The sequence below is a fragment of the Chinchilla lanigera genome, unplaced genomic scaffold (genome assembly GCF_000276665.1).
Source record: "Chinchilla lanigera isolate Chin_1 unplaced genomic scaffold, ChiLan1.0 scaffold00108, whole genome shotgun sequence".
NCBI classification, from domain to species: Eukaryota; Metazoa; Chordata; class Mammalia; order Rodentia; family Chinchillidae; genus Chinchilla; species Chinchilla lanigera.
In genome coordinates, this window is record NW_004955509.1 from 4,255,312 (window position 1) to 4,267,442 (window position 12,131).

The window sequence follows — 12,131 nt, forward strand, 5'->3', positions numbered from 1 at the left end:
TTTGCTATTTAACCTCGAGCAAATCATATGTTTCCTCTAGGTGAACACAGCATGTTGCCTCCTGCACTTCACTTAGGCTGTCTGCACAGAACATCACGATGCCTTGGCTAGGATAATGCTTTTATCACCTTGGCTGCTACCAGGCCAGGATCCAGCACCAGCTCTGGGACAAAAGCTGTGCAGCCATTGCCCAGGCACTGTGAGCTCTAACTGCACTGCTCTTCGCTTTGTCCCGAGCTATAATAAACGTGGTAAGATTGGCCAAGGCCTTCTTTAGTGCCTGTCCTTTTATTTTTTCCCATTGAAGCAATGGTCTGCATTTACTTACTTACTTACGTACTTATTTACAAAGCTTAGTTTATTTTCTGGCTCTAGGGTTTTATTTCCTTTTTCTTTTTCTTTTTTTTTTTTTTTTTTTGAGACAGGGTCTCACTATGTAGTCCAAGGAGGCCTTAAACTCACTATGTAGGCCAGGCTGGCCTTGAATTTGCAGAAACCTCCCGCCTTAGCCTCCCAAGAGTGCTGGGATTCCAGGCGGGCACCACCATGCCTGGTACTTTCCTTAGCTTTTTTCAGACAGGGTCTTGCCATGTAGTTCAGGTTAGCCTTGGGCTCATTATGTAGCCCACACTGGCCTGGAACTCATGGCAATTCTGCTGCCTCAGCCTCCCGAGGATTAGAGACTGCACCACCACACCCAGCTGAAGCAACTGCTTTTAAATCCTGATTTCTGACAAAGCAGTCTTTTGTAGGAATCTGTTATCACAGAACCAACCACACCATTTCTGACTGAAATCTGGAACTTTTTTTCTGAGACAGGGTCTCACTATGAACTGTAGGCTGGCCTTGAAACTCACTACGTGCCCAGGTTGTTCTTGGATTGATGATAATCCTCCTGCCTCAGCCTCCTGAGTGCTGGGATTACAAGGTGTGTGTCACCACGCCCAGTAAAATTTGGAAATTCTCAACTCTCTTTCACAAAGTGTGCCCCTGACATCCTTCTTAGCTGGTTGAGAAGTCAAAGAAGGTGCCTGCTGATCCCACTGGTCCTGAGGTGTGCATTCGGGGAGCATACAGGAGGAGCACAGCCACGCATACAGCCGCAGCGCCACGGACCACTGTCCACTGCATAGGACGCGCACTGCCACACCAGGAGCCTCAACGGCACTCAGGAACCGGGAGAGCTATACAAAGAGGGAGGTGACAGCCATAACAAAGGTCACTGTTACTATTTTCTTTTGTATGTCTTCTAAGGCAAACTGTGTTCCTTCCAGGTTTGATCCTGGTGCTGGGTTTTGAAGCCCTGTCTGTCTCAAAACCCCAGACTCCTCTCTTTACTCTCCTCTGAGCTGTGGGGCTCAGGCTGCAGGGTGCCAGCTGCCACTGCCCTAAGAAGAGGTAACAGTTGTCTTTAGTGTGTATACACACACACACACACACACACACACACACACACACATAGGAGTACCTGCTATGCTTAAACTGTCACTCAGTGGTATTAGTAAAGAAAACATGACAACTCTTGCTTTTCTCCTTTTGGATTTTAATTATGTACATAAATAGCAACATGAGAACAAGGTGTTCTAAGGCTCGTACATTATCTCTAGGTGAAAAGATTTCAGCTTAGTCCACTTGCAGAATGGCATCACCCAAGATAACAAAAAGGCCTAGTATAGTTTTTCCTGAAGAAGAAAGCCAGTTTTCTACATTCAGTATTGTCTTCTCTGCCACTTTTCTGTAGAAATACTGATTTACTGTCTGAAGTTTCCAATGTTTCCTATAACTAAAAGAAAAGAAAAACACAAATAAACTGTGAAGAAAAACTAAAAACCCTTAAAAGCTTGCAGTTTGAAACTTTTAAAAATTTAAATAGAGAAATCATATAAAATAAAATATATACATTACCATTACATGACTATAAGGATCATGAGCCAGAGAAAATAGCAATTATTCCCATTTCACAGGTGGTTAAACTAAAACTCATAAATGCTTTGTGGTCCATCATTACTACATTCAGACTGTTAACCGACTGTGTACCTGAGCAAAATGAAACGGATGGATGGTGCTATGGTTTACATCTAGATGTTCCCCAAAGCCTCATGCACTTATAGGTGAGGCTTTTGGGAGGTGACTTGATCATGGGGGTGTGATACTCATCAGTGGATTCATCCACTGATGAAGTTGTAGCTAAATGTGGTGTTGGGAGGTGAAGCCTGGTTGGAGGAGGTGGATCACTGGGGGTGTGGCCTGGAAGACTTTGTGTCCCTCCTCCTCCCTTGATTCCTCTCTGCTTCCTGCCTGCCATGAGCTCCTTCTCCTCTGTGATGCCCCTCTACCACACTGCCCTGTCTTGAAGCCAGCCAACTATTGCCTGAAACCTCTACAAACTCTGAGCCAGATAAACCTTTCCTCCTTTAATTTGCAGGTGTCAGATATTATGTCTCAGCACTGAATAAAGTAACTAAGACAGATAGATGAATATGTATAAAGCAAATGCCTAAGTAGTTCAGAGCACACCTCAAATCTCACCACTTGATCAAACTATATTCCCTGTATGTGCTGGAAAGTGTGCGACTTATCAGCCTCAGTCAGGTGCATTCCTCACTTCACGTTACCTGTCATTCTTTTAACCTTTTCTGGAACGAAACACACATAAATTCAAAGACATGCCAAGGCCAAACTGAGTTTTTTCCAGATGGCTTTTTCCTTCATGTGTAACGAACACTATATGTAGCAATTTGAGCTTTATAAATATTGTGTATTTTTGCAGGGCTAGAGATGGAATCTGGGGCCTTACTCATGCTGGGCAAGCACTCTACCACTGAGCTGCATTCCCAGCCTAATATTTTAGAGGTCAGTGACTATTTACTTGATCTTTTATTTTATTTATTTATTTACTTTTGTCTTTTTAAGACAGGGTCTCGCTGTGTAGTTCAGGCTGGCCTTGAACTCACTTTGTAGCCCAGACTAGTCTCGAACTCGCAACGATCCTCCTGCCTCAGCCTCCCGAATGCTGGGATTACGGGTATGTGCCACCATGCCCAGCTTGATCTTTTAATATAAAACCAAAAATTATACCCAGGTGCAGTGCCACATGCCCATAATCCCAGCACCCTGAAGGCTGAGGCAATGAGATCACCACAAGTTTAAGGGCAGCCTGGACTACATACTGAGTTCAAAGCCAGCCTGAATTACATAGCTAGATCCCATCTCAACCAAAAAACAAAACCAAAAGAAAAAACCCCTAAAATGATTACATTAAACATGTAAACTACTAGCTTATCTTTTTCAGTATTTATTTATTTGTGGATTTTTTTAGGCACAGTCTCACCATATAGTTCAGGCTGACCTTGAACTCACTATGTAGCCCACGCTGGTCTTGAACTTGCAGTGATCCTTCTGCCTCATCTTCCCAAGTGCCAGGATGACAGGCGTGTGCCACCACACCCGGCCTTTATTTCAGTTTATTAATCTGTTTTCGGCCTCCTAAGAATTTAACAGATGTATTGCATTGTTAAAAATTAAAAACTGAGAAGCTAGGCATGGCAGCACACACCTGTAATCCCAGGACTCTGGGAGGCTGAGGCAGGAAGATCACAAGTTTGAGCCCAGCCTGAGCAATTTAGTGAAACTCTATGCCAAAATAAAACATTGAAAAAGGGGTAGGGATGTAGCTCAGCATGAAGGCCCAGGGTTTAATTCCCCAGTACCAAACAACCCAAAAAAACAACATAACCTCCCCCAGAACCCTATTGAACAACCCATATCGACCATGGCAGTGGTCCATACTAGTAAATCATTAAGTAAATAAAGAAGGGATGAGGTGGATGTATATTTAATGACAAGGGTGCACATATCAGTAGTATATTAAGTGAAAAAAGCAAATTCATCCATTCATTCAATAGAACTAAACAAAGCACTGCCTATGAAGTATTCTTACCAAAACATGGAACCTAAATCTGATTAAACCTTCAGATCCAACTATCAGTTTTTGGGAAATACAAAGAAAAAAACCAAGAGACACGTGGAGCAACACTAAATGAATATATTCAGCTACAGCCAGAACATGGCAAATTCTAAAGTATGAATAAGCCAGGCTTCTCAACAAATAAATGGTAAAAGAGACTTAGAGGGCTGGTGATTTAGCTCAGTGGTAGAGCACTTGCCTAGAATGCACAAGCCCTGGGTACAAACCCCAGTTCCGCCAAAAATATACAAATAAAAACAGATAAATAAATGGAAGAGATGGGAGACCTATCAGTGAAATGCAAGAGGCAGAATTTGTTTGAATCCTGGTTCAAACAAACCAACTATAAGAAGTTATTAATGAGACAATCAGGAAATCTGTACACTGACTGGATACTAGATGCTATCAAGGAAAGAGTGTTAATTTTTTAGGTGTGATAATAAAATTATAATTATGTGTCTTCAGGGAATTTTCCATGTACTTGCAGAACAATATGAGGTATATGATCTCATTTTGTCAAAACACCAAAAGCATCCATTTGTATACACAAACACTAAAAACTCTGAAATGATGTATGAAACTATGAACAGAAATTACTTGTGGGAAAGGAATAGGAGACAAGTTTTAAAACTATTAGCTGGGTTTGGTGGTGCACAACTGTAATCCCAGTGTTTTGGGAGGCTGAGTCAGGATAACTGCAAGTTCAAAATCAGCCTGGGCAGCTCAGTAATCTAGGCAGAGCTTGGCTCAAAGTAAAAAGAAATAAAAGGGGCTTGAGATGTAGCTCAGTGCAAAGGCCCTGGGTTCAATTCCCAGTACCAGAAAAAAAAATGGAGCCGAGGATGTAGCTCATTGGTAGAACATTTGCCTAGCATGTACAAAAGCCCTGGGTTCAATCCTCAGCACTACCCAAAAACATCACCCAATAACGTCCTTTTTTACACCCAATATGCATTGCTTTTATAATGAAAAGCTGCACCTCCAATAAAGACCTAAAAAGAAAAATCAAGAGTGAGGTCAAGCTTGCATATGCAGTAAGCTGAATTCTGGTCCAGAATATCTCTGGAAAGTGAAATGGATAATTACCAGCTTGCTCTTGGATGGCTCATCAACCAAGTAGAGAAACACAGCCACATTCAACATAAATCTGGAGGATGTGCGGCTCTCTGGCTGCTCACCTTGTAGTCTCCTCTCTAATCCTTTCTCGCCTACAGATTCCGGGGCGGGCCTGGGCCTCTGCCTTGGGTTTATCCACGAAGTTGTTTACATAGCACTCTCTGCGAACTACTGACTGTGCCACCACTATAAATGTAACGGAGGAACTAGACTTGTTTTCCATCAGGACCACTGCTTAGGGGTCACAGGAAACAGATTTTTGCTTAGAAGAAACAGCTTCCTAACTGTCCAAAGACGGCCACCCTGTGGGCTGTTAGCACCGCAAAATGAGGGCGTACACAGGGCGATGGGAATGTGCGCAGGCAGGGGGCTGGGCCAGCTGGCCCCCAAATTTTAAGTTAATATGACTCTCTAAAAATATGGGGACAGCTACTGCGGGGAGCGGGTGTTGAGGGAGAGGAGATCACAAATGAGAGCCACCCTGGGCAACCTAGCGAGACTCTGTCGCAGAGTAAAAACTAAGGAGGGCTGGGATGCAGCTCAGTGCTAGAGTACTTGCCTAGCACGTGGAAAGGCCCTGGGTTTAACCCCCAGCACTGCAAAACAATAAAACCTGACTATAAAAGAAAATTCGCATTAACTGGAGAAAATTTTCAAAACACAGGAAATTATAAAAAAGGGTAAAAATCATATTACTACCTGAAAGAGGTACATGTAAATTTTCTGTTATACTTTTTGGCCTGATAATGTATCACACTATCCTTTTTCTCCATTTGATAATTGTGTACATGCTCCCATGCAATTAAATATCACTGAAACAGGGGCTGGGGATTTAGCTCAGCGGCAAAAGCGCCTGCCTGGCAAGCGCAAGGTCGTGAGTTCGGTTCCCGGTACCGGAGAAAAACCAAAAAAATAAATAAAAAAATAAATAAATAAATATCACTGAAACAGAATAATACTCCTCCTATTGATAACTATAATTAAACCATTTTTCTATAGTTGAATATCTAGGTTTCAAATTCAATATAATCTTTAATTATCAGCAAATCACAAGATATAATACAATTTTAATATGTACACAAAATAATATTACCTAGTAATTTTGTATTTAGCAGGTGCTTGATAAGGAAATACTGAGCAAATAAATTAAAATAGATAATAAATTTGAGTTCAAGATCAAAAGAAATCTCACTGGTTTTCCGACTTCATCTAATATCCTAAGTTTCTCTAGCTTTAGGTTATTTAGTCATTAGAGAAGGTATAGAATAATTATGCCTAGTAATAATTAATGAAATTGCCTGTCACTTAAGATAATATCGCTACATAATCTTGAGCTTCCCTGTAATAGTCATGCACACAAGTATTTATTTGAATGAGTATTAGCTAAATCCTAGTGTGCTTATGATAAGAAAGTATAGTTTGAAAAAAAAAAACCTCGAAAATAATAGCACTTTTCAATTGTTTGAAATAGATTTGTAGACAAATCCCAACTGTCTGGTTCCAGCTTGTCTAAAAACCCCAGGTAGCCCCTGGGAACAAACACAAATAAGTCATGGCACTTAAGCCTAGAAATTAGAGATGGAATAAAAAGTTTCCACATCAAGGTGAAATGGCTATAATTAATTAAATTAAATTGATTAAAGACAAGTAATTTTAGTTGGCACGAACAATGCTGAAAATAACCAGAGTTTTCTTGTTCTTTACCTGATTAAAAGGGCAGAGCATGGAGTTTTCTACTTATTTCCAGGTGAACTCTTCACATTTCCTGGCTTATAAAACAAAAGCAAGAGCTTTAATGCAGTTTGAAAATAGTAAAGCACCTCGAAGTGTCTTCAGTATTGGCAGAATACAAACAATAAATATTACTATTTTAGGGAAGGGGGGCCCGTACCATGTTAGTGAACGGCTGAGGTGGGGAGTCGAGGAAGACAATGAGACCCCAAACTCTTCAATGGGCTTGCAGTTGCAGTAAATTTTATTAAATATTAGTGTAATGCAAAGTGACCCATTTCTCAGTAAGCTGAAAGAGTTACTAGAGCACCTTGAGGGCCCTGCTGTATGACTTGGGCCTGAAAGCAGGAAATAAAGCTCCATCGATCCTCATGACGCGGGTTTAGCCAAACTGTTGATTCTATTAAAAATCTAATCAATTGTGAAAACGTTTCTTCTGTTTTGAAAGCGATTCACTACTTCATGCCCCTGTCATGGCTGAAGAAGGCTTTATATCTGTGGGAAGTTTCCTGTAGGTACTCGCTCAGCGCAGTACCCACCAGAGGGCCAATTCCCCAAACCTGCTTACTCCGAGAGAGAGGTTTAAATTGGACCGCACCCACGCTGCACCTGGCCAGCATCCGGGAACATATAATTAGGTCGGGCCTCCCTGAGAAGCACTGTAGGAAGTTTCTGGTGGGAAAAGTTCATGTGCCACATATTTAAGCCTTTGCTTTCTTTCCTATAAGTTTCAAAGACTTTAATTCTGAAATCACATTAATAAGGCCTGCTTCACAGCAAAGATCCAAGCTCTTGCGAGCTGGCAGGCTGCAAAGTGCAAGGCTGCAGCTGGGCAGGTGATGGTGCTGTGCTTCTCCGGGGGCCCTCACAGAGGTGCTCACTGGAGAGGGAGAGGAAGATGTGACAAAGCAGAACATGTGACTGACCTTGTCATTTCAAAGCCTGCTTTCTGGAGTCGTTGAAAACTGGTCTCTAGGAACTGCTTTGTACCCATGTTTCAGCATAATTAACACTATCCCGCTTACTCTCAGGGGTACCTTAGTTTGGATAATAAATTCTTTTGTTTGGGTTTTGGTTTTTTGAGTCAGGGTCTTACTATGCAATCCAGGCTGAGGGAATTCACTGTGTAGCCCAGGCTGTCCCTGAACTTGTGGTGATCCTCCTGCCTCAGCCTCCAGAGTGCTAGGTACAGGTGTGCACCCGCACGCCCAGCTGGATGATAAATCCAGTGGTCGTCACATTTACATTACACGCTGTATCCACTTGATGATGGAGTTCTGGGGACCGAGGCCACATGTATCACTTGGTGGATCAACATACAACGCTCAGGCCCAAGAGCCCTACGGGATCCAGCATCTGGGCCCTCAGCTTCCTTCTCCAGAGCCACTTCCCTCCCCTTCCCCCATGCGTGTGCGCATGTGAACACACACGCGCCCTGCCCCACTGTCCCAGCTGTGGGGAAATCATGGCTATTTTACCATTGTTTCTTCAGAGGCCACACTATAGCTGAGTGATGAGTCTGTAGTGGAACTTTCCCACCTTGCAAACTATGCACAAGAACCGTGCATACATCAGTAGATCTCTAACTGCTTGTCATGTCTTCAAGAACACCACTTCTTCTCCTCTCACACAACAGAACATCAAAAGTCCCTTTCCAGTACAAACATACATATTTTATTCTGATTTCCTTGACCATAACATTAGTCAATCTTCACACATTTGTCAGTACTTATTTATTTATTTATTTTTGGTACCAGGTATCAAACTCAGGACCTTGCACTTGCTAGGCAGGTACTTGTGCCGCTGAGCTATGTCCCTGGCCCCTACACTAGTCAATTTTACTCAGGACTGTTTCTAGCAACAGCAGGGGTACTGACTGGCGCCTGTAGAACAAAACGTTACATCAGTCTTTATGTAGCCCAGGCCAGCCTCGGTCCTCCTGACTCACATCCGTTGTTCAACCACACCTGACCATCCTCAGAACTGAGACAGACAACAGAACCACCATGACCTGATGAAAGCACTCCGGGGATGACGTTTCCAGATCGCCTCCTCACGTTAAAATCAAATACAGTATGAAAGTCTCAGTCAGGCATGGTTGGTGCACGCCTGTAATCCTAGCACTCAGGAGGCTGAGGCAGGAGGATCATCATGAATCCAAGGCCAACCTGGGCACATAGTGAGTTCAAGGCCAGCCTGCACTACAGAGCAAGATCCTATCTCGAATAAAACAAAACACAGAACAAAAACACATCTCAGCCTTTCATCCTAAGGAGGCAGGAGAGTAGGGCATGGTCAGCCAGCTGGGCAAGTGGGCTGACCTGTCAGTCATGGGAATGCCGGATGCATGTGCACAGACCCTGCACCTGGGGCCAATCAGAAAATGCTATCTTCAATTCTTCTGGCACAAGATCAAGCCAGTTTTTAATAGGTCAGCCTAGATCTGATGTCAGAATGAGGGCTATAAAAGATGGCGGTCATAAGCTCTTTCCCTGAGTGTACTTCTTTTCCCACTTTTAATTGCCGAGCACTTGCCCACTCTACAGAACATATGTCTTTTCCTACCTTTAATGAATTTAAAAACCTCACTCTTTTTTCTGCTTGTCTTGACCAATTCTTCATTCAGGACAAGAACCTAGAAAGAATCTCTAGGAAGACCCCACAGCACCCCAGAACCTTGCTAACTGACAGCAAGGTCCTCTTTTGGACTTGCCCCCTGCTCTCTTACAATATATCAATAAACTTAACTTTTCTACATTCCTGGCTATTAGTAAATTGTATCTACCACCCATGGGGACCTGCCTTACACATGTGCATTTCCTTTGGCATGGGAGGCCTTTTTGCTGTTGCTCAAATTTACCAAACCCCTTCCTGGGATGTGACTTTTGCAAAACGTACCCCTTCTGCTAGAGTGGGCAATCCTAACTGGCTAAAAAGGACGAATCCTTTAGGTCAAGGCTTTCCTTTCCTCATTTTAGGTTAAAACCTTTAGTTCACTTCCGTAGTACCCATGATTTCCTAATCTGTATAATTTTTTTTAAATCTTTCATTAATCTGTAAGCTTCGTCAGGATACATGCCCTGTTAGCATACAGTATTCAAATATTTGTTGAATATTATCCAGGCATGGTGGCACACACCTGTAATCCCAGCACTTGGGAGGCTAAAACAGGAGGATCACCAGGATTTCAAGGCCAGCCTGAACTACTAAACAAATACAATGGGGTAAAACCTAAAGCTCCAATGAGATAAAAACTGTGAGTGTATGATTCATGAACAAGAAATTGTTTTCGAAAGGCTTATAAAGGTAAGATAACCACGGCTGACAACTGGGTCTGCCATGACAACAATGTAGTTCTCTCCCTAGTTAAATACGTTTTAGGTCTCAATTAACATAACGCTTGCTAAGTACATCTGATGATATTTGTAGACATTCTACTATCTATATTCACCAGTATCTCAACCTCTAAAAATAAAGTGCTACATTTATAAGGCTTTTTCTCTTTCAGACAAGAAAATAAGCACACAAAACAGTCTTCTAAATGAGGGAAGCAGCTCTGTTGCTAGGGACATGTTTCCGTTTGGTTATGTGCCACTTGTAGTGTAACCAAAGGGGTCAGGGAGACAGGGAGAGGGAGCGGGGAGAGGTGATGAAAAAAGGAATTGAGATGTGTTATGTGCGTGTACCAACTCCCCCCAAGGAATGTAATTGTTATATACTATAAGCACGTATGAAAAAAATAAAAAATTTTAAAAAGGTACAAAAATAACAGGTATCTCACTAGAACAGTATTGGTCCCGCCCACCCTGTTACAAATCACACCTTTTCTAGCCAACAAGGCAAAGTATGACTTTTAAAGTTAGATCTTTTCCTTTAAGAGACAAGTGGCTTCTCCAAACCCGAGGCCCAAGTCATAAACAGCCACCGCCTCTGAGCCCAGAAGAATGGACAGAATAAGCAGATTCTGGTCCCAGGAGGTCCAAGTCCAGTTTCACTTCCTGAGGGACTGGAGGAGGGGCCCAGTCCAGGAGGGGCTGAGGCGGCCGAGACCTCACTGTTTGCTCCTGCCGCTGTTCGTGCCCTAAAAGACCCGTGCACAGGGAGCTGGAGATCTGAGTGACCTGGCCCCTTGTCCTCCTCCCTGCTAGCTTTGAACAAATCTTTTTCCTTTCCACCAAAACAAGCGGCCTCCTTGGATCTTGTCGGCAGCGAGCGCATGGACCTCACTGGTGGCCAGTGACGCTCTTGGCAGAGACCGCCGTGACCTCCAAAAAACCAGGATTCTTCTCACTGCAAAAGGCAGCTGGAGGTAGCACCAGCCAGAAATCAATTCCTTCCTGCATTTTCAGACAGAAATAGTTTCACTTCAAGTATTTTCCAACTTACTGGGGCGATAGCTCAGCAGCACAGCACGTGCCTGACAAGAACAGGGTACTGAGTCTCAGTACCAAAAAATATATATACTTTCCAACTCAATCTCTTCCTTATAACCTAATTTTAATACATATCTGGTTTTGGTTTTTACATTGATTTTCTTACCACATCTTTGAACATCATTAGCAGGTTCTGTTGGCAAAACTGGAACCTTTTGCTTTTTCGTGGCACTGGGGACTGAACCCAGGCACTGATCCATGCTAGGGAAGTGCTCTAACACAGAACTACACCTCCAGCCCCTTTCCTAAAATTTTACTTTGAGACTAGGTCTCACTAAGTTGCCCAGGTTGGCCTCAAACTCATGATCCTCCCGTCTCAGCCTCCCAAGTAGCTGGGATTCCTGAAAAGCATCAACACAAATTGGGCTTTTCTGAGACCTTTTTTAAAAAATGGAGACCATGACTTCTAGTTAGTATTCACTGCCATATGAGGAGGGAATGATACCAGACAAACGTCTGAAGTCCAGAATCTGGCTAAAATGTCTGGGTCCCACGCCTACCAGGTGAGTTACTTTCACGAACTGCTGGACTCCCACAATCTGCATTTTCCTCATATGTAAAATGGGGATAACAATAGAATCTGCCCCACAGATTTCCTGAGCAAAGAGTGTGGCACTGGATCAAGCTCAAGGTCACTTAATTTTTTTGATGAAAAAAAGGTAAGGATAAATGAATGACCAACAAAATTCTAGTTCACTAGAATGTGGTGGGCAGAAGAGTGGGCCCTAAAAGATACGCATCCTAGGCCAGGTGCGGTGGCACTCGCCTGTAATCTGAACAGTCAGGAGACTGAGGCAGGAGGATCCTTGTGAGTTTGAGACCAGCCTGGGCTACAAAGTGAGCTCAAGGCCAGCCTGAACTGCACAGCGAGACCCTGTCTCAAA

General features: G+C 43.1%; 1 protein-coding gene across 3 annotated transcripts in view; it reads right to left on the reverse strand.

Moving 5' to 3' along the window:
• Positions 1 to 1,522: 1,522 nt before the first annotated feature.
• Apoo (apolipoprotein O) overlaps positions 1,523 to 12,131 on the reverse strand; it is a 68,253-nt gene continuing 57,644 nt past the window's right edge. For 2 of the 3 annotated variants that reach the window (XM_005407836.2, XM_013506305.1), the window contains 2 exons: positions 6,788 to 6,852; positions 1,523 to 1,783 (listed from right to left, as the gene is read on the reverse strand). In XM_005407836.2, the coding sequence (XP_005407893.1) occupies positions 6,817 to 6,852 (36 nt within the window). In that variant the 3' untranslated portion in view covers positions 1,523 to 1,783; positions 6,788 to 6,816. The remainder of the gene's footprint in view (positions 1,784 to 6,787; positions 6,853 to 12,131) is intronic. The other variant, XM_005407837.2, reaches the window with a different exon arrangement.